General features: G+C 41.4%; 1 protein-coding gene across 1 annotated transcript in view; it reads left to right on the top strand.

Annotated features, from left to right (window-relative positions):
- Positions 1-342: 342 nt before the first annotated feature.
- GASK1B (golgi associated kinase 1B) overlaps positions 343-22,572 on the top strand; it is a 28,053-nt gene continuing 5,823 nt past the window's right edge. The window contains exons 1-4 of the mRNA XM_054990078.1: positions 343-528; positions 1,310-2,411; positions 15,580-15,794; positions 21,281-21,507. Of these exons, the coding sequence (XP_054846053.1) occupies positions 1,445-2,411; positions 15,580-15,794; positions 21,281-21,507 (1,409 nt within the window). The 5' untranslated portion in view covers positions 343-528; positions 1,310-1,444. The remainder of the gene's footprint in view (positions 529-1,309; positions 2,412-15,579; positions 15,795-21,280; positions 21,508-22,572) is intronic.

Here is a 22,572-nt window from a genome sequence, read left to right as displayed (position 1 = left end):
ACAAAGCTTTTAATTAAAGATAGAAAAAACAAGGGGTATAGAACAGAGAGTTTCGAACAAAACAGTATTAATAATAAAATATATCTATGTAAACTCTCACAAACACCCAGAGTTTTATTTTCAGGAAAGGAGTGATATGGTACTATTGAACTTTTTTGGTCGGCATACACTAGGGGGCCCTCAGGAGCCAGAAAGAGAGAAGACGGTGCTGTGCTCATTTTGGAAACAAGACAGCTTACAATTGGGCTTTTCCATTACGGAATGTAAAATAGGTGTGTTTTCTCAAGTAATATTAATCATAATCAAGCATTCACGTAAACGTGCAGCAGTTATCAGGAAAAACTGTCTTACCCAGTGAACATTTTTATAAGGAATATAAGGAATATAAAGTCTTCAATGAAATTTCAGAAGTGGGGACTACATTCAGGTTTGATTTATATGTTCCAGTACTTTGAAAAACTACTTTGCATTAATATAGAGATTTATGAGAACAAGGACTGGGAGAAAGAACTGGAAGAAACTGAGTAGGTAAGATTTCAAACATATAGAGAGATCTCTTCTGTTGTAAAAAGCATTATTATGGATATTTATGTGCAATGTTCTGTTTTTGTTGTAAATGACAGCCACAGAGTGGGATAGGTTACTTTACAAAACTTCAGTTAGCTACTACATTTAGCAGCAAAGATATAAATCATGGCTACTAAATTTAGCCCAATCTATGACTAATATATTTATTTAATATTGTAATCATGCTTATTTGGCTTAGTGGATGTCTGACTTGTTAGTTAATGCAATATTTTAATAACAGGAGGCAAAAAACGATGTAGTTTTACTGCACATATGCCCTGTAATTAGTATGGAGAGAGTAAAATATATCTTCACTGAATGTGAAAATGTCTTCTGCTCACATTTGTTATTGCATATAATTTCATTTTTAGTCATATTTAGGTTTTTGTATAGTTTCCTATTAATTTAATGCACATGGCATGAAATACCTAGATATTCTTTTTCTTTGGGTATGCATTCATAATCATTATAATCTCTTTTAAATACAGATGTTTATATGGTTAGAAATAATTATGTAGGTAATGACTGGAAAAAGTTATTTATAATTGTCTCTCCTATAACAGTGCCAGCCCAGAAGGGATGCCCAGACTTTTCAGATTGTGACTCAATTAACTTTGTTTACACAGCCGACTCCATTCATTCCTGCAAAAAAAATCGTACCCGCTGTGGTGGCCGATAAGATATTAACCGCTTATAGGAGTACCCTGTCAGATTCATTAGGATCCATTTTTCTCTTTCTTAGGACATTCCCCTCCCCACACATGCAGATGGAAAAGGAGGAGGAGAAATCTGGTATTTTAGACGCCACGCATCATCCTCCCAGCTTGCAGCCACCAAAGCCTTTAAACTACTTTCATCATGTTGATTCACTGGAGAAATGAACTTCCTGGATCACATATGCCAAATTATAAACTGGTTCGTTTGCTCTCTGTGCACATCACGGTTGCTGAGACTCTGGAGTGGCAGGTGCCCAAGGACCAGAAGGAATTTTCTACTGGGCACTGCTTTTGTGATTTACTTGGGCTTTCTTGTCAGCCAAGTGGGTCATATTCTACCACAGCATGGAGCAGGACCACCAAAAGCCAATTCCAAGAGTCTCCAAGTTGTTGCCCAGACACCTTTCCTTGAGATCCCACTGGATGGCACCCTGTCACTTCCTGATTTGCAAAGACCCCTGATAAATGATACCTCAGCACTGCCCAATGTGGTCTATATTACTCTGCGGTCCAAGCGTAGCAAACCTGCCAACATCCGAGGTACTGTGAAGCCCAAGCTAAGGAAGAAACCTGCAATACCTTTGCCCTATGGAAATAACAATCCATTAGCTGTCAGTGGCCAGAAGATGCATTTAATGCACAAGTCACTTAATGGGACTAGCGACTCCGTAGGACTGAAGAGAGCAGTAGTCCAAATCAAAGCAAGGCAACACCAGGAAAAGGACAAAGAGAAAGAAGTGCTCCCAAAGGGTAAGAGACCTTGGCAACCTGTGGAAATTTTAAGAGGTGAAAATGTGCAGCCCAACACTCAGGAGAGCAGTATCAGGATGTACAGTGAGAGACTGCCACCTTGGCTGAGCAAAGAGGACATCTTACATATGCGTCTTTTGGCAGATTCCAAGATAGTCACCGTTGGAGAGGCACCATCTCAGCATGGAACACTTCTGGTATTTGGGAGGATCACTGCTGCGAACAAGTTGACCGAAGGTGTTTCTTGCAGTCAAGGATCTTGTGGCCTCCTCAAGAGACCTCTTGATATGAGTGAAGTGTTTGCTTTTCATTTGGACAGGATCTTGGGGCTGAATCGGACCTTGCCTACTGTAGGCAGAAAATCAGAGTTTGTCCAAGGTAATTGATTCACAAAATGCACAGCAACTAGGCTAGAGTATGTTCTTCCTTTGCAACAGCCAACGATAAAATCTGTTGTACAGATTCTGTAGAGTAGAATAATTTTTTTAAAAGTCTTATGTAAATGATTGCTAATTATTTGGTTTCCAGTGAAATTTATCCTTTCCTGAAAGACAGTTTCCTCATAATTTTTTACCTTCCCGGTACCCTTATGTATTGTTAAGGTAGAAAACAACTATAAGCTTATTGACTGTAAGCTGAATTCTGTAAAGTAAAAAGTATGGAGGATTTACTTTATTTCTAGATAATATGACAGTATACAGTTATGGCAGAAAAATTGATTGTATGGTTATGAGAGAGAAAAATTCATTGTGTGACAAATCTGAAAACTGACATCAGACTAGACTTGCTCAATCTTCTCAAGGTATATTGCTCAGGTGAGCCTTTGAGGTCATTTTTATGAGCCAGAGATGGCAGTCACTGCATGGTTCAGCTACAAAGTCTTCATACATTTCAGCAGAGGTTTTGTAAATTTCAGGACAAATTAGTTAATGATGTTCTGAAACTGCAAAGCCTGGTGGTTTTTATGGGCTTAAGTCTAGAAAACTTTCAAGGTGATTTGATGGGTATGTAGTGCAATTAACATTTTCTTCCTTTCCATTCTGCTAGATTTTTAAAAAGTTATCATAAATATATAACAATGGTTTATTTGTTTCTTTTTGCTTTGGCAAAAGGAATAAGAAGTTTTAAAAATTATACTTCCAATGTTAAAAATATTGGAAGTATAAATGTTAAAAGCAACCTTGCTTTCACCCATATTTTTCATTGTGACTACAAAATATCAGATATATGTTGATATATTCTGCACATTATGTAAATCCTCAAAGCAAATGTAAAATTAGATCAGTTTGATATGGGCCTCTACAACTTTGCTCTCATGTTAAAGTGTGACTTCAGCTGAAGCATTAGTCACACACTGAAGCTTAAAAAGGGCTGCACTGCATTTTAGTTAGAGCCAAGCTACAAGTGACGCCCGACACAGGTTGGACACGTGTCTGCTTACCTCAAGTTTTGATGGGAAATGTAGGCGTCCTGGTCTTACAGCTTGGCTCTCCATTTAATTGAAGTTTACAGAACCCCCGCCCCACACCCAGCGCAGAGGAAGAGGGGTGCCCGGCAAGAACCCAACGCCTGCACTCCCCTCCCAACCGCATGTTCTCCCTCCCATAGACTGCTGCTCTGTAAACTTCAATTAAATGGAGAGCCAAGCTGCAAGATCAGGATGCCTACATTTCCCATCAAAACTTGAGGGAAGCTGAAAAGTGTCCAACCTGTGTCAGGCGTCACTTGTAGTTTGGCTCTCAGTCTCTGTTAGAACAGTTCACTATTTTTGCTACTTATTTCTTTCTAGTGCAGCAATTACTAGAAAGATTGTAAAAATCTATTATCAGAATATATTTTTCTTAAAGAAAAAGCAAAAAATGCAGTACTGACCGAATACAGAATGCAGATATAGCTTCATGCATTTTCTGCTTTATCCTCTCTAAGCTTTCCCACGGGCAGTACATACGACAGCATCCATAGATCTGTGGGAGTAGCAGTTGCTTCCTTCCTTGCTGCTCAGAGTTATTCACCAGAACATGGAAGACACATTATGCATACATTATTTTCAGGGAAGCTTTTATGGCTGCAGAGCTGTCAGGATAGCTGCAGTTTAGCTTCAGGGATACTGGGTGGCAAAGTCACATACATTGCAGACTGCAGGCTTCCTTGGAAACTGCTCATGGCCTAACCTTAGAAACAGTTGCTTTCGGTTTGCTTCCTGCTTTCAGAGGGGCAGGAAAAAAGGATAAATTCAGCCTCTGTCAGTCTCTATGTAATTGGTGATGTTCCCAAAGGCAAAGAACTGTTGCTAGGTGATGAGAAGAGGGAAAAAACAACCACTTTTTCATTTTGGTTATTTTTTGCTGGGATGTTTCTTAGCTACGGATGAGATCAGAATGTGAAACAGCCACAGCTTTTGCTGGAAATGTTCTCAGTCTGAAGTGCTTAGTTTTAGCCTGCAATAATCAAAGTTACTTTGGGAATTATCTGCCCTCTGAAAGCCCCAGTGAATGGAAGTTCCTATTATGGCCTATTTCAATATGGCTTCTGTAGGAGCACTTCTCAGCACATTGTACTTCTCATCTTTATTTTTGATTTTCCACTGACAAATTTAAAAACTAACACCTTTATAGTGAAGTAGAATGTACTGAAAAATCATTAATGCCCCCCCTCCAAAGAATCATGTATTTTTATGCCAGAAAAGCAGTATATATGCATTTAATCTAAGTAAAAAAAAATAAAAATTAAAGCAAGCTGCCGGAATACTTGATCTGCTTTAATTAGAAGAAATAAACCAAAGCTGGACTATTGAGTTCACAGATCCTATTCACAGCCCGCATTGTCCTTTTTTGCCATATGTTTCTACCATATATATAGCTATGACATGAGCCTCTCAACAGGATGTTTCCATTTTATCATCCTTACTCCTGGTGTGATATAAAAGGACAAATCTGCTGTCACAAAATAAGCACTTGAAAGCTGCCATTCATTTTGTGGAAGCCTCTTTTCCAGAGATGCACCCATAATGACCCTGATATGACACAACTTTAGTCTATGCTCCTAGCTCCCCCCTCCCTCCTCCACAATGTCCTCTTGCAGTTGACAGGGTAACAGACTGCCTTCTGTTTGCTGTTGTCCAAATGAACTGAAGAGTTCACGTTGTTCTTTGACATATCTGCATTATCATAAGGGAAAACTGACGCTTAAAAAGTCTTGCTTTAAAACTTCATTCCTGTTGACAGTTCAAAATTTAGACAGGCATGGAGACCGCTAGAGAGGAAAACCTCCTGTAGCCCTGACTTGCAAAGCAAACAAAATGTAATTTGTAATGTCAGTTGGAAACATGCTGTTTTTGTCAGGGAGCTGACATGTGATGGTGGCTGAATGAAGGCCCTTGATCCAAAGAGGGGGGGAAAAATGAACAGACCAGGATGTGGAAAGGGAGATAAACTTGTACAAGCACACAGTTCCTTCCTATCTGTGTTTTCTGAGGCAAGGTTGTAGACCAAGATAAAGTTGTGAGGAATTTAGATTTCCTCACAATGTTTACTTAATAACATTAGGACTAGAGTTCAACTTAGAAACCCCCAAAGCCCCCTTGGATGTACAGAACAAGTTGTGTGGCTTTTTGGAACCGGGCCTGGTTAGATCTAAGCAGAAGTACTTTTAGCAAATGCTGCTATTAGGAGTGCTGCTCACTTATCAGTGCAGTGCTCACATACATGCTAGGGTTGCCAACTCTGCATTGGAATAATACTGGAGATTTGAGGGTGGAGCCTAGGGAGGGGGAGAGTTAGGGAGGGGAAAGACCTAGGCATGGGATAACGCCATAGAATCCATCTTCCAAAGCAGCCATTTTCTCCAGGGGAACTGATCTCTGTAGTTTGGAGATCTGTTGTAATTCCAGGAGCTGTCCAGGCTCCAACCAGGCAGTTGGCAACCCTAATAGATGGCCTTTCTGATCTCCTGGAACTGACTCATCATAGGAGAGAAGGAAGAACTGTAGTCTGTGTATGTATGTGTGAAAACATTGCCTTGGTCGCTTGGTGAAAAGCTGGTTTTAAAGAATAGAGAAAACAAATGCATGGAATAGTTGCCAGACAGTGTATGCTTTTTGTAAGGAGAGTTCTTCTACTAAAGCAGTACAGAAACATTGTTCAGATAGGTTGTTTCCACATGTCCTGACTCCTGGCATAGCGCTAAACAAACGCAATGAAGGTGTTTTCCTGGCGTGATTTCTGACATCATCGTACCACATGGGAGCCTCTTTATTGAATCAGCAGCATCACCGTGCTTTGGCAACCATCAAGCGGGCCGGGCTGGGTCATTGTGCCACATAGCATGATGGCGTCAGAAATCGCGCCAGGAAGATGCCCTCGTTGCGTTTGTTTAGCACTATGCCGGGATGTCTGGAAATGACCCTAGCGTCACAAGTCATGTTTGCAAAGTGACATTAGAATCAATCCTGTGATTAGAGTTCAGCCAGATAAGTGAGATGAGAACAGGAGATGGAGATGGACAATAGTTTTGTATGAGAAGCAAAAGTGGTATTATGGGGCACCGTTCTTTGTGCTGTAGATGCTCATTTCTTTTGCCTTGCAAGCATCTCTGCTTAAGAAGATTGTGCAGATTTTTGAAGGGATTATAAAAACATGCAAAACCTGTCAAGAGAGAAGGCTGAAGGCTACAATCATCGGATTGTAGGGGAAAGCCCATTGTCTGTCTCCAGCCAAGTGCCCCACAGTGCAGCAAGAAGTCAAACTGTAATCCTTGTGCTGTCAGAACAGTTCCATGAACGCAGTTTCAATGTATAACACTAGCTAAGGGCCCAGCTCAAATCCAGAGCTGCTTTTGCTCTGAAAGTGTAGAAGAGCTTTTGACCCTGAGCCTCATTGTGTGTGCTCATTCTATAATCGATCTTATACCAACAGAGGCTGGGAACTTGGCACAGATGAAAGAGGAAGTGCTGTGGATTCCATTGTTGCAGTTTCAACAGACTGATAAATGAAGTGAAAATGATGCCTTAAAAAAATAAGAAATTAAACGAGCATGACATTAGCGATGCTCTTTATGGCACACTTAAAAATTGTATCTCATCAAAATGCTGACTGTTAGGTCAAAGGGCAATGAGAAAAAAGATTCCTGCTGCTGAATTCAGCTTTATTGTATAATCTTTATCAGAGCCAGCAGTTTTGTTTGTGGCTTTCTCTCGTACAGGGGGTCCATGGCATGAGTCAGGGTTGCCAGGCTGGGAAATTCCTGGAGATTTTGGAGGTGGCACCTGGAGGGTGGGGTTTGGGGAGTGGAGGTTGCCTCAAAATGGTATAATGCCACAGAGCACCTTCCAAAGCAGCCATTTTCTTCAGGTGAACTGATTTCTGTCACCTGGAGATCAGTTGTAATTCTGGGAGATCTCCAGTTACCACATGGAGGCTGGCAACCCCTGCATGGACCAACACTCTTCCCAGCATCCTCCAAGTGTTTTTAGAAAGCAGGTGGCTCTTCTGATTGGCCATTGGAGATCTGATTGGCTGTGAAGATTTTGAAAAATTGCTTTAGTAGCAGATGCCGCCACAACACTTTGTACATTTTAAAAGGCATCTTGTTGAACAGAGCTTCTGCCTGGAATGTTGAAGATTTACTAGTAGAGTCGTGCGTGACCTTTTCCCTGACATTTCCTCTCTTGTGGCAGCCATTTTCTGCTTGGCTCCACTTCCTGGAGCAGCCATTTAATATTTGGGCCACCTTCCTTGTGTCAGAATTCCATATCTGCCTGCAGGCTCAGAAAGGTGGAGACACTTCCTCCAGTATTTGACAAAGTGACTGGAGGGCAAAGTAATATTGTGGACAATAAAAACTTGTTTGATAATTGTTTAGGAGGTAGTTAAAATCTACTGATCCTGTCTCTTGATTATGTATGCCCTCCTGCACATCTTAATATTTGCATTCATACACAAATAGAACCAGAATGTTTGTTTTTCCTGTCCAAGATTCCCTCCAGATTGTGTGATGAGTTTAAAATAAAATGGGGCAATTATATTATCTTGAGACTTGGCTGCTGGGTTTAAGACTGTCTGTTCAACCTGTGACTCGCCATGCATGAATTGTGACTTGCCAGGGGCTAATAAAATCTCCAATATAGAGAGAGGCTGACTGTGTTCGGTTTGGTGAGTCACATAGTGCAGGTCTGGTTTAAGATATCTTCACTATATTCAGCTCTCTTGCTTTGTAATACTGGTCTCTTATTTTTCTTTTTCTACATTTCACAGACATTCCTGCTTCTTTGTTCACCACTCTGAGTGGGCCACTAATCTGCCTAGAAGAGTGGTATCTAAGCACACTGTTGTTGTTATTGTTGTTTTTCCCAGTTCCAGGTTAATACATCCCAGTGGTTTGCATGTTTGCCCCAGCCCCCCAAACATGACCCAAGGCAATAAAGACAGACACTGATTATGTGGGTTTAACTAGTTTCTTTATTAACTTTCGACTTTAAACTGCTGATCTTCTTTAACACTTACACCGTAAGTTGCCTTTTTTGAGGGCAGGCTGCACTAGGCGTACTCCTTGGGTGCTTACCTGCTAAGTTCTGAGCCCACTCGTGGGGAGGGTGGGATATAAGTCAAATTAAATAAATAAATAAGTCCACCCTGGCTGCCTGGCTGGAAGCTTTCACCTGCCTTGTTTATCATAGCCCACAAAGCCTCTTGTGCTGAGAGGTGCCCAGCTTCATCTGTCCCCGCCACCCCCGATAAGCTGCGAGGCACCTGCCAGGTTCAGGAGATGCTACTCAGCAGTGCACCCTTATCCATTTGGTGTGTGTCCTTGGGCAGTGATCTCTCATGTTGAGTTTCTCATAAGGTTCTCAAAGAAGAACAAGGCTCTTATGCTTTTTCCAGATTCTAGAGTTTGTCATGCAAGAATGAGGAAAAAGTTGCAACTATTGTACATCATCATACCCTCTTGGCAAGATTCCTATCTCTGACTGGTGATCACTGCACACTCTGGGCTAGATGGACCTTTGGTCTGAACCAATATAGAGTTTAGTATATTCCTATGGCAGAGAGCTCTGTTTCTCTCTGGCAACTTGGTAAGGGACTAAGGTGTATCTGTCTTTTACGTTGCTTAGTTTGCCCCCCACCCCAGATTTTCCTAGTTCATGCATTGCTTGATACTATCCTCACACACACACACACACACACACCACACACACACACACACACACACACACACACACACACACACACACACACACACATATGTAGAGGTTCTGAATTATTTTGAGATTATGAAATCTGGTTTTAATAAATACTGTGTTTTAATCTGGTGATTGGAACTGTTGAACAGAATGTGACTAGGAGAAAAGAACAATTACAGTACTTATAAAAAACCCAGATGTTCTCAAATAATTTTTTACTGATATCTAGCTCTGCTTATGTATCCTAATATACAAAGCTTGCAATTCTAAAATTAGACATCTGGTGGGTACATTGAGTCTAGGAGAGGTACTATGTTGCTATGGAGATGTGAATCAAGTAAGAAAAAATTTCTGGGATTTCACTGATTTTCACTCCATCTCTAAAGCCAGTGTCTCTGAGGCAGATGGGCATTTACTTGCTGACTCTGCATTATCATCTGTCTTTTCTATTATGTTTCTTTTTTAAAGCAAAAGTCCTCTTAGCAACCCACTTCTTGGCTTCATAGTTCCTCAGATGTTACAGAAATAAGTTGAAGTAGAAGATGTTCAGTAACCTACAGTAACCTGTAAGAGGAGCATATGCCCCTCTGGTTTTGCTGCCTTCACCAATCGGCCACCCTGCCCCAGAGATTTGGTAATATTGGAGGGTTGTGCAATATGTGCACTGCTGTTTAAATGAATTTTTATAATGATGTTTTATATTTTTATGCGACCCTGTTTGATTTTATATCTTCTATTTGTAATCTGTTCTCTGAGCCTGCTTGCGAGGTGAGCGGAATATAAATCTAATAAAATAAAATAAATAAATAGGACAAAGGCCAGGGTCAGTGTTGCAGAACTGGACAGACTGAGATTAAAATACCCAGTTCCATGCAGAACAAGGATTTCCATGGCTGCAGCAGTAGTTCTTCTCTTCTTCCCATGCCATAGTGTATTTAAAAAAAATAGCTGTTAACTGAGCTGTCTTTTCCTTTCTATCCTAAAGCTGTTGTGCGGCTGATTGTTGAGCGCTTGCAGGGAGGAGGACAGGGAAATAGTATTAACATGGTTGAAATAGAGCGGGGGAAGGAAAGTGAAAGGGTTTCATCCACGCTGCCACCCTAAAGGCACTTTCTTGGTACCAAGACCCCTTCAATAGCATGAAGCTTACTACGAATTAGACTTGCTTAGGATTGCTCCAAAGGTATAGTTGATTACACTGTTTGACATTCTGAATAACCAAGCCACGGCAGAGCCTATGCTTTGTAGGAAGACATTTTTAAATCAATCCCCTGGCATCTCCAGTTAAAGAAATATATGCAGTGTGTTGGGAAAGTCTTTAATCTGATGTATATGTTGGAAAACCTTTACCTGTCAGAGAAGATAATACTGAGCTAGATGGGTCAGTTGTCTGCCTAGGGCCACCACATGGGACCCAGAAGGGCCTAACGCAGGCTGCAATCCCCATTACCATGACCAAAAAATCGAAGATAAAACTCTAGATGATGTCTGAAGACATTTACAGAAACATATTTCCTTGTATCTTCTGTCCAGATCTTGTGAGTTTTGTTGGAGCCAATCTAGGGTTGCCAGGCCCCCTCAACTTCTTGGCGGGGGGATTGGGGCCTGGTATTCACCTTTCGGGGGGGGGGTGAGTGTGCGCTCCCCGCAAGCATGATGACTTCACTTCCGGGAAGTGACATCATCACGTGGTGTGCACCCACCTGGAGTGCGCCCACACTCCACAGGGGCTTGGATCGGGACCACTGCGGAGGGCAGGAGCACTCGTGCCCTCTGCAGCAGCCCACTGATGCGGGGAGGGCGGAATATAAATGTAATAAATTAAATTAAATTAAAATGGGCCCGATCTGCACCAAAACAGTCTTGTTTTGGGCCCGTTTTGGCGTGGATTGGGCCCGTTTTGAGCTGCTGTGGAGCACAGGAGTGCTCCTGCCCTCTGCAGCGACCCAAAATAGGCCCAATGCATGCCAAATCGGGCACGTTTTGGGCCCGTTTTGGCACAGATCAGGACTGTTTTGAGCCACTGCGGAGCGCAGGAGCACTCCTGCCCTCCACAGCGACCCAAAACAGTCTTGTTTCCGGCCTATTTTGGCATGCCTGCCCTCCGCAGCGACCTAAAACAGGCCAGATCCATGCCAAAATGGGCTCATTTTGGGCCCATTTTGGTGTGGATTGGGCCCGTTTTGAGCCACTGCAGAGCGCAGGAGCGCTCCTTCCCTCTGCAGTGCCAAAATGGCCCCATTTGGGCATGGATTAGGCCTATTTTGAGCCACTGGAGAGCGTAGGAGCACTCCGGCACTCCACAGTGGCCCCGATTGGGGCCAAACTGGGTCAGTCCAGGCAGCTGCTGCACACAGGAGAGTGCAATGCCACAAGGGAGCGTGCACAGAAGGTGTGTACCCCCCTGCCAGCCAGGTAAGTGGGGGTGGGGAGTGAGGGGTGGGGGCAGGGAGTGAGGGGTGGGGGCATACCCCCACTGGGGGTATGGTATCTCTAAGCCAATCAGAAGCACCGTTGGAGCATCTATCTCAAGCAACATGCTTAATTGCTGGCCTCCTGGGTCTATCATTATCAAGAACTTCCAGCCCCAGAGTTCCTTTTGCACAGGCAGGAGGGAGGGGCATCTGGTGGGAAAGGCGAAATAAAGTATCATAAGACAACAGGAGACAGTACAACTGCTTTTTCTGGCAGGATATGCAGACTCGCTGCCACAAACATACACTCCATGCTGCCGTGTTTGCTGATGGCTATAAATGCAAATCTGGTTGCCAGAAACATAAGGAGTTAAAAGAAAGGAAACAAAAAGAATCTTAAGATACTAATCTATGCTCCAGTTTTTCAAATCAGAAAAGGCCTTCCTGCAATCAGGCAACAATACAGTAACTATGGAAGCCGATGAAGAAAATCAAGCCGAAAATTATTTCAGTACAGAGACTGAGCAACTAATTTTCAGTAAAGTGTGCTCTATGGATTCTATGCACATTGCCAGTGACTGGAACAAGCTGAAAGACGTCTCAGGAAGCTAGCACTCATCCAAAACTGCAGGTGTTCTGCCGTGGGGCATAGGGTTGCCAGGTCCCCCGACCCCCCCCCTCGATTCCAGCCTGATTCTGGCCAGATCCTGCCCAAATCGGGCTGCTGCGGTGTGCACAAGAGTGCCACACCATCCAGGAGCGTGCCAGGAGGTACATTCCCCCCCCCCCGCACCAGCCAGGTAAGTAGGGGCAGAGGGTGGAGAGTGGGAGCAGGGGATCTCCCACCCCTGGTGGGGGACTGGCATCCCTAGTGGAGCAAGAAGATTTTCAGTGTAATCCTAAAAAGAGTTACTCCAATCTAAGCCAATTGATTTCAATGGGCTTAGACTGGAGTAACTCTTATTAGGATTGCACCAGAAGCCACCTAGCCATCTTGTCTATTAAGTGGGAATTTACAAGAGAAATTGATTTTAGGGGGCTAATACATATGTTTGCAAAAGTCCAGGAAAATAAAGCTTTAAGTTAATTGGCCTCATCTTTGCAGCCTTGTTGGTCCATTAGAATTTTTTTTAAAAAAGGCATTGACAGGATAATCACTTTTTCGTGGCCAAAGATTACAAAATAGTTAGCAAACGTGTAGGACTCTCAGACTGGGTGTTATTATTAAGCTCAAGTTGCAAAAGCAGGCATTTTTCAGAAATGTAGAGTACATAATGGTAATTTCATAACTAAAATTAACTTTTTTCATGGTTCTCATGTAATTGTATATATGGCTTGAGGGATTATGGCATTAGAGTATGTGAGGGGAGCCCATTTTACAAGTTTTACTGGGTCCCAAAATATAATGCTTGGCCCCTGGGTCTGCCTGTGTATGTTTACAACGTAGAGGTGAGAGACAGCTGATCAGATTGGCTATGAAATCTGAAGTTGCCTTGTTTTTTATTTTTAAGATGGTCAGTTGAGTGTCACATTATTTACTGTTAATTCATTTGAGTAATGAATTCCTTTAACTGGAATGGGATTAATCCCCTTCCCCCTTTTTATATTTTGGATACATGTTAGCCAATAGAGTTCTGAGGTTGTAGAATTGTAGGCAATCCTTCATTAGGGCAATAGGTCAGATCTTTTCAAATCTTCTCTAGATCTGTTCTATAGGACTACAGTTTAATAGCAGGGCTTTTTTTCAGCGGGAACACGGTGGAACGGAGTTCTGGCACCTCTTGAAAATGGTCACATGGTCGGTGGTCCTGCCCCTGATCTCCAGACAGAGGGGAGTTTAGATTGCCCTCTGCGCCGCGGGGCCACCAGCCATGTGACCATTTTCGCCAAGGGTGATTTAAACTTTAAAAAACTCCCCCCTTGTTCCAGCTGACCCAAAGTGGCATCATTGTGCGGTCCTGAGTTCCACCACTGAGTTCCACCACCTCTTTTCCTAAGAAAAAAACCCCTGTTTAATAGTAAATACTTTTCAGTTAAGTGGTACCCCTTTACAAGTTCATTCATTCAATCAATCTATCTTTAGTTAATACAGTCTTAGACCAGCACAAGTCTTGGGGAAATTCCCAACCATCACAGAAGATTAAAAAAAAACCCTCAAAATGTTTCCCACAAATAATGCTACTGGAGAATACATATTAATAAATAGTAAATAAGATTATTAAAATTCTAAAAGTGTATAAATAAAACTTAAGCCATCAAATTCTGATGGATTTTACAGGTTGCGACGCAACATTTTTGTGTATCTGCATTTAAATGTACCCTATTTTTGTGGAACATATTTAAGAGAGTACTATTTGCATTGATTCATTTGAGCTGTATCTTTTTCCTGTGAATCACTAACTTTTCCTGTATTTAATGTTCATTCTATTTTGTTCTTTCCAAATAACATTTTTTCCTGTCTATTAAAAACAAGAACTATCTATCTCATGCTCTCTCATATAAACCCATGGGAGGAAGCAGGAAGAAAAGAAATCAGAAATCACCACATGAGGCTCTTCCTTTTGTAAAACACAATGGATAAATTTGTTGAGGCTAAGGATAAAAGATAGCCACATACCTTTTATGTAGATAAACAACACACAATTCATTTTGTGACTAGAGTTGCCATTGTTTTTTCTGCACTTAGCATGCTTATATTCAACAGATTCCATTTCTCATGGCAGGAAGATGCATAAATAGGAAAAAAAATCTCTTCTTTAATTTCTTCATTTTATTTTGTGTGTGAATTATATGTGGCTTATACCACTTTAGACATCTCCTACTATTGAAGTTCCTATACACAAAAAAATTGTCCCACATGGAAAGCCAGATATCAAAGACTTCCTATCCTACTTCCTGACATGCCAGGGTTCTAGATGGTTTTATGCTAATTCCCAAACCAACCCTCGGAAGTGGTACAGCTCAGTTCAAGGAACACAAGGCTGTAGTCAATTCTGTTTCCAGATTAAGAGTTAAATAAAAGTAACAGATATTCCTGTTTTGAAACATGGAACTTAAATATGTTTTGTGTAACATATGAAGCACGCATGTGAACTGCACATACCATTCATACAGCTTTGATCAATTTTTCTTTTAGAAGTCCTACACAGTTTCATTTAATCTTTGCATTTAGAGATTTATAGGACAATCCTGAGCAGAGTTAGACTCTTCTAAATCCATTTTAATCAATGAGATTAGAAAGGTGGAAGTCTGTTTAGGATTGTAGTGTAAAACAGCCACACACTTTGCATCCTCTCAGTGCAATCCTAAGAAGAGTGACTCCAGTCTAAGCCAATTGAAATCAATGGGCTTAGACTGGAGTAACTCTTCTTAGGATTCTACTGTCTGTCTCTAAGTTATGCTCTAGTTAAGAAGACTTACTTTAACAACTAAAGCAATAAAGATGAGAATATAAATCTGCTTTTTAGATTCTGGAATTCACTGTCTAATCAGACATATATCATTAAATGATGACGCTCTCATAAATGAATGTTGCTTTACTGAAATTGAATGAGCTACAGTGATTTACACTTGGTGACGATCTACCAAACCATCTTGAATCCATTTAATAAATCTTCTCTTGCACTATGGCTTGCTTTAAACATATCGCTTTGGTAGCAAAAAAAGCAGCTGTTATTCTCAGACATTGAAGACAATTATATGTCCAGGGTTCTTCCTTCTGTGTCGTGTCTTCCTTTAGATGTGGAGCATGACCACATTAACCAAAGGAAGTAAAGTCATTGCTGGCTTAAGACTCTTCCTGCCACATATTTAAACGGTCTTTCTGTAAACATGTGCTGTTAAATACTGTGATTTAGACAATGTCTAAAGATTGGCCAAGTACTTGTAAGTCCTAAATGCTTGGTCTAGGTATGCTAGTGGTTCTGTTTGATCTCTTTCTTTTTATTTGTATTAGATGATCAACCATGCCCTGTGATTCTCTGGGATTCCTCCTTGTCTCAAACAGACAACAAGACACATTCTTCATTGAAGCTAAACTGGGGAGCCTACAAGCAGCAACTAAAGCAGAAGTGTTGGCAAAACCATAAAGTGCCCAAAGCAGAGTGGGGGTGTACAGATGTCCATCACCATGAATGGTCCAAGATGGCTGTCCTTGATTTTCTGTTACAGGTAGGAAAATAATGACCAGGTGGGACAGATATAATCTTATATAAGATTCATTTTAGCTAATTTTTAAAAATTGAATGAGTCATTTATACATACTTGTAAGCAGGGGTCATTCCGTAGAAAAAGAGCTGGAGGGTCTCATTAGCATAACTCATTAGCATAACTCATTAGCATATGCCACATCCCTTGCCATCACCGGAAGTGTGTCATTAGCATAGCTGATTTGCATATGCCACACCCCCTGACATCACCTATCCTGGCTGTTTTGGACCCAATCCTGGCCATTCAGGGCTGAAATTGGGTCCAAAATGGCAAAAAGGGGCTGAAAATGGCTGAAAAGGGGCCCAAAATGGTCAGGATCGGGCCGCTGCTGAGTGGGAGAGTGATCTACCACCCGTCAGAGGCCCAATCTGGACCATTTTGGCCCCAATCCAGGCTGAAACAGGCCCAAAATGACCGAGTCAGGTGGGCGGGGCCACCTGACATGTGACCTCTTTGGGGAACTGCCAGAACTGAGTTCCTGCACTTTCCCCCTCGAAATGAGCCCTGCTTCTAAGCAAATAGATGTCAATAGAGGTATAACTCTGCTTAGGTTGGCACTGGCAAGCTTAAAGCTCATTCCCTTGACATTTCATTTCAGGGTAGAAGGGATTCCTGCCTAGAGAAGGAAAGATTGAACATGGTAGGCATTCAGTGGTGGCTCCTTTCACTCGCTCACTCTACAATAAGACTGGACAAATTCTGCTCTACTCACATTAAGTCAATACTATGGTATAGTTGCCAACAATAGGCTACAAAGTTTTTTTCTTGATCTGGGCATTGTTCCAGACAGTTGTAGCTACTGGCAGTTCAAGCAGATGTAGAGTAAAAAAAAAAAATTAGAGAATGGTCTCAGCCACCAGTATTAATTCTCATAGCTTGACCAGGACCCACCAAGTTTTTAGAGACTTTAAAAAGTTAAACAACTCAAGACTGTCACAAGATGATGAGTAACTCATCTATTATTTTCAAAATATACCAATGTTCTAGGCTCAGACAGAGAAAATAGATGCCTGTATTCTAGAGAGCAATAAATAACTAGACACATGCCATTGACTGTTCATATTTTGTACCTATTTTTAAAAGCCAACTTGTCTTCTGTCCTTGGTTCCCTTTTATTTTTATACAATGGACACTTCTATATTTTTGTTATAACCATGGAGATGAATGTATTACATATCTTACTGGTTTTTAAAAAAAGGAAATTAGAGGATCTCTTTATTTATGTTGCATTTATAGAGCATAGGCTGTGATAATTATAGAACATTAATTTCTCCCCTAAAATAGATTGCCCTGTGTAATAATTTTCTAATTTTACTTCTGTGAGTAACTTGGCATCTAATATAAAGACGTGCAAATTACATGGATCCTAAACATAGCCATAGATTTACAAGAATAGCATATTGCTCCCACATCTCAGAATGAAGACATGAGACAGACATGGGTTAACTGGTTGTATTAAAGATCTTCAGGATCTTGTTAACTATACTTATTAACCTCTGTCTCGCACCCCTTTAGTGTAGCTCATTGCTAACAGGCAGCCTCTACAGTCTTCCTAAGCATGGGCAATCCCACCCTGGGTCATTCAGTGCATCCAAATATGGCCAAGCCTTGCCTTTCATTGTCTGCACTCAATCCTATTCAGAGAAATAAAGCGTCAAGACTCACCCCCCCCCCACATTATAGTGTTTAGCTGAAGCTGCCCAGTACCAAGGAACCCCCTTCCTGTAACCTGTAGGAGCCAATAAGCAGCTCAATTGAATGTGAGGAGATAAGGCAGGACAGAAATGTTTAGATGGGTAGGTGGGTGGATGGGTGAGTGTGTGGATGGATGGATCGGTGAGTGGGTGGGTGGATGGATAGATGGAGAGATGGATAATCACCTATTCAAAAGATTGCTACTTGTGAAGCTCCTGATAATAGGCCACAAACCTATAGGAACTGTGAGTAATGGATGTGGATGTTGGAAAACACTCAAGTGGATACTCCACCATCATTAAATGCCTCAAGAGTGCTTGTCATTATTTCCTACTTCCATAACAGAGTTATGCTAATCCTGCTACCTAGCAGAGGCCAGTTCTAAGATCAGGTTTATTTCAATAAACCACCAGTCTGAATAAGTTCCAGCTCCTCTCCTGTATGTAGTAGAAACTGGGCAAGAGTATACCAGCCTTTAAATGATTTATAATCTGTTAAATGTGGAAACATTAAATCCCTCCTCCATAGTGGCATATATAGTAAAGAGCCCTCTCCTCTGGGCAACTGAACCAGAGCAAATAATCCCTTTGAACTAAAGGATTCTTTAGAATAAATATTAGGGGTGTGCAATTCGGGATTCCAATTCAGAAAAAAAAAACAAATCAGACCCGAATCAGAAAGATCTGGGATTTCCAAATCGGGTGCAGCATTGCAGGCCCAATTCGGAAATATCAAATCAAAGCTTTCTGAAGCAATTCATATTTTTCATTGTAAATTAATATCACAAGAAATGCAAAACTTTCAGATGGCAGTAGCAGTATTGCTGCTGCTGCTACTCGTACTTTACTATGAGCATAATCCATGTGGCATTCCTCACTTGGGTGCCAGGTACAGAGGACACAAGCTTGAATGTGTATGTGCAGGAGAAACAGGCCATCTGGATGGGTCTCTCTGCCAAGTCACCCCAAAATTATAAAAAGGGAGCATTTTTATTGGGGGGAGAGAAAGGGTTTTAAGGAAAGAATGAATTACCCATTTTGATTACACCCTGTACATTTTAAAAGATCGATGCTACTACTTGACCATATTTTCAAATAAATGTGGAAAAAATAAAAACAGTTAAAGATGAAAAAGGGAAGAAACATGGCTGAACAAGAAGGAGGAACAGGAAAAGTAAGACATGAAATGGAATATAATGAAACCTGGTTAGAGGCTACAAACAGAGGCAAGACTGAGGGGATTTATATTTCATGTAATGTAGTACTTCAGAGATTGATATGAATCTACAAGAAAGATATAGGAAGAATTCAAATAAAATCGCTGAAGAATTGCGGGGTGGGTGGGGCGGGGAGGACTGATTCATTGTAGGTAAGTAAAAATAAGTATATAGGGGCTGCTTTTGAAGATACTAATACTGGGCTGCAAACCTATAGGAACTGTGAGTAATGGATGTGGGTGTTGGAAAACGCTCAAGTTGGCCCATTAGTTTGTTGTGTTAAGAAGAGGGAAAGGGAACCTGATCCAGAAATACACTGGGTTGAGTGTCCATAAAATGGTTCTTTTCCATTAAATCTGTAACATACAGTTGAGGGAGAGCCACGGTTAAAATAAAACAGGATAAAAATGGCACCTGAGAGATGAATACAGTTTATTCTCGCATAAGTTTTTATGAGTCAGAGCTCATCTTTTAGGTCAATGCATTTATATTATATTACAGTTTAAAACAAAGTCCTCCCCAAAAAGCAACACATCCAGAGGAGGTGAGGGGACCACTACTACCAGCTATTGATAGACAGGCAAAGTAGGATTAACATAAAATCTAACACTACAATGGTATATAGCCAAACCAACTAACATATAAGGAGTGGGATGTGCAAGATATTAGCACCTACAGCGACTGAGAAATCCGAAGTCCTTGTTGAGACCTAGGAAGTAGAGATAGTATTGAACTTCTGGATGAATCAATTCAGCAATTTTGTGTTGGAGTCTCTCTTTGAAGTTCTTTTATAAGAGAATAGTGACTCTGAGTCAGCAATAGAATGCCCTGAAAGATTAAAATGTTTCACCCAGTAGTTTCTAAATATTATGATTTTTCATGTCAGATTTGTGCTCATTTGTTCTTTTGCAAATAGACTGATCTGTTTGTCTAATGTAGAGTAGAAGGTTATCGACAGATGGTGGCATTGCAGGTAGGCCTGCCATTTATCTTCCCTAGTAATTACGAGGGAAGATAAAAAAATGGCCTCCAGATAGTGATGTTTTAGGATTTTCTCCTAGTTTGTAGCCTGCTGGTATGGGGAGGGTGGAATATAAATCGAATAAAATAAATAAATAAAGACCATAGATTAGGGGAGGCAGCCTAGAGCATCATCATGTAGTAACATCACATCCTTCCCAAACTCCACCCTTCTCACATTACGCCCCGCCCCCCAATCTTCCAGAATTTGCTCTAGGATTGTTACAGCGCCTAGTTCCTGAGTTTTTGTGTCTGTTAGGTGGTCCATTGTAGAGCTATACTGCCTGTCAATAGCAGACATTACTAGTTGAGATGGACCAGTGGTCTGACACAGTTTCCTGTGTTCATGCATTTCCCCTTTACAGGTTACAGAAACGACATGATTACATATTATGTGGCAATTCATGAACCTATAATTTCTGTTGTATGTAAAACACCATATTACTAAATACAAGTGAAGTCCTGTCAGTTCTCTACTCTCACAAACCCCTCCAGGGTCTCAAGGAGGAATCTTTCCCAGTCCTGTAATCTAAACAGACATAATGCAAATGGTACCAGAGTTCAGGCTTGCAAAGTATGTTTATTACTACTGTGAGCATATCTATTATGTACACAAACATTGTCATTCAGAAGTACAGAACATGAATTTCTACCAAACTCTTTATTTATTTAGAGCATTTTTATGCCCCCTCTCCAGGGAATCTGGCTGAGGCTTACCAGATAAAACATAATAAAAAACTATCCCCTTCCCCTCAACAAATGACACATTATTGGATCACTATGGAGAAGCACAAGTGGACTTGCTGTGGCCCATGGGTCTTGTATTGCCTAGCCTGACATGTAATGCCTTGCTAGTATCACATTCAGCACTAATGACCTTTGGTTTATATCTGAGGGCCAAGCTACACATGACGAATGACACTTGAACGGCAAGTGTATTTCTCCCTGTTCACTTGCCCTCCACTCAATCCACTTGCCGTTCAAGTGTCATTCGTCATGTGTAGCTTGGCCCTCAGTGTTTCACAGTATGAATTTTTACAACTATGCTATATGTTAAGGCAGTTGGACAGGTGGTAGGGGTGGGGAGATCGGTATTGTGCTTGCTTCACATTTCCGCATATTCATCCAATGTGACTGGATCAGACAAGTATGCTGCTTGTATGCATTTGTGATCAGTTTGAATGACCTGACCAGTACATAGAGATTGGGAGCAGGGCCCAGGGACACAATTCCTCTCCTTCCTCCAGACATTGATTGGCCACACAGTTGTCTGAACAGAGCTAATAAATTCCCTAGTGAAGATGACATGAAGCTGAATATGATTTGATGCAGCTCATATGTACTTAATCACAAAAGTGCATCTGTTCTCCAAAATCAACAGTCTTATGTTTATAGGTTTTAATTTATTTATGGGCCTAATCAACAGCCATGATGCTTCATATGCACAAGTATTTCAGAGGCATAAGAGGGAGCTCTTTTGATATCACTTTTGAAAGCCTGCCATATTCACTTTCAGATCTATCATCGCTTGGACAAAAACTGCTGTGGGTTCAAACCTCGCAAGGAAGATTCCTGTGTACAGAAAGGACTGCATCAGAATTGTGATGACCAGGATAGCATTGCTTTGACTCACATTATTCAGAGAAAGAAGGACCCACGGCATTTGGTCTTTATAGATAACAAAGGTTTCTTTGATAGAAGTGAAGAAAATCTAAATTTCAAAATATTGCATGGCATAAAAGAGTAAGTTCTGTGATATAACTTCAAATACATGTAGGGTTCAATCCCATTTCCCCTTGTTCTTCATTGTACATCTCCAATGTCTAGGGCTTTTTTTCTGGGAAAAGAGGTGGTAGAACTCCGTGGGTTGCCAGCACAAGGGGCAACTCTTGGCGGGAGGTGGTGCCCCTAGTACCACATTGCGCGCACAAAGTGCATGCATGCTCCCAGGACCAATGATGTCACTTTGGGTCAGCTGGAATGGGGGGTGGTAAGTTTAAATCACCCTCAGCAAAAATGGTCACATGGCTGGTGGCCCCGCCCCCTGATCTTCAGACAGAAGGGAGTTTAAATCGCCCTTTGCTCCAGCGGCACGGAGGGCAATCTAAACTCCCCTCTGTCTGGAGATCAGGGGGCGGGGCCACCAGCCATGTGACCATTTTCAAGAGGTTCTGGAACTCCATTCCCCCACGTTCCAGCTGAAAAAAAGCTCTGCCTATGTCTTTGACATAGTTTTCCTGCAAGGAGAATAAACCAGAGATATAACAAAACATTTTAAGTAATGAAACTGGAGGGACAGGGTACCTCTAAAATATTATGCCAGAGGAGTGTGGTGTGAACTCATTGGAAGAAGGACAGAATAAAATTAAATGAAGAAGAAAGTGGAATCACCCAAATTACCACTGACATTCTTGCATGACAAAATCAAACTTTTGAGCCAATGCAAAACTCATGCAAGAGTGATCAGGGTAGAGAGGAGTGATTTAGGTCAGTGCTTCTGTGCAAGAGTGTGCCTTGACTCGTCTCAGCATCTGAGGTGTGTAGAGGAACAGTCTACAGGGAAAAGTAGTAACACTTGCTTCCATGAACTCAGTCTGTTTTCAGAAGCCTTGAATCCCACCTCCTCACAGGTGGAGTTTCTTGCTTATTCTAGACACCTTCTTGATCCTGCTAGCTTTTTCCATCTCCCATAGTTTCACCAATCCTGTTTTTCACTCCTCATCTAACATATATTTTGGGAACTGACCTCAGCTTGCTATTTTTGCTTATGGTAAAAAAAGAATTGCTAAACCATGTTTTCATCTGAAC

The sequence above is a fragment of the Eublepharis macularius genome, chromosome 10 (assembly GCF_028583425.1).
Source record: "Eublepharis macularius isolate TG4126 chromosome 10, MPM_Emac_v1.0, whole genome shotgun sequence".
Taxonomy (NCBI): domain Eukaryota; kingdom Metazoa; phylum Chordata; class Lepidosauria; order Squamata; family Eublepharidae; genus Eublepharis; species Eublepharis macularius.
The sequence above is the reverse complement of the archived record's forward strand: the minus strand, read 5'-3'. Positions and strand labels throughout refer to the sequence as shown.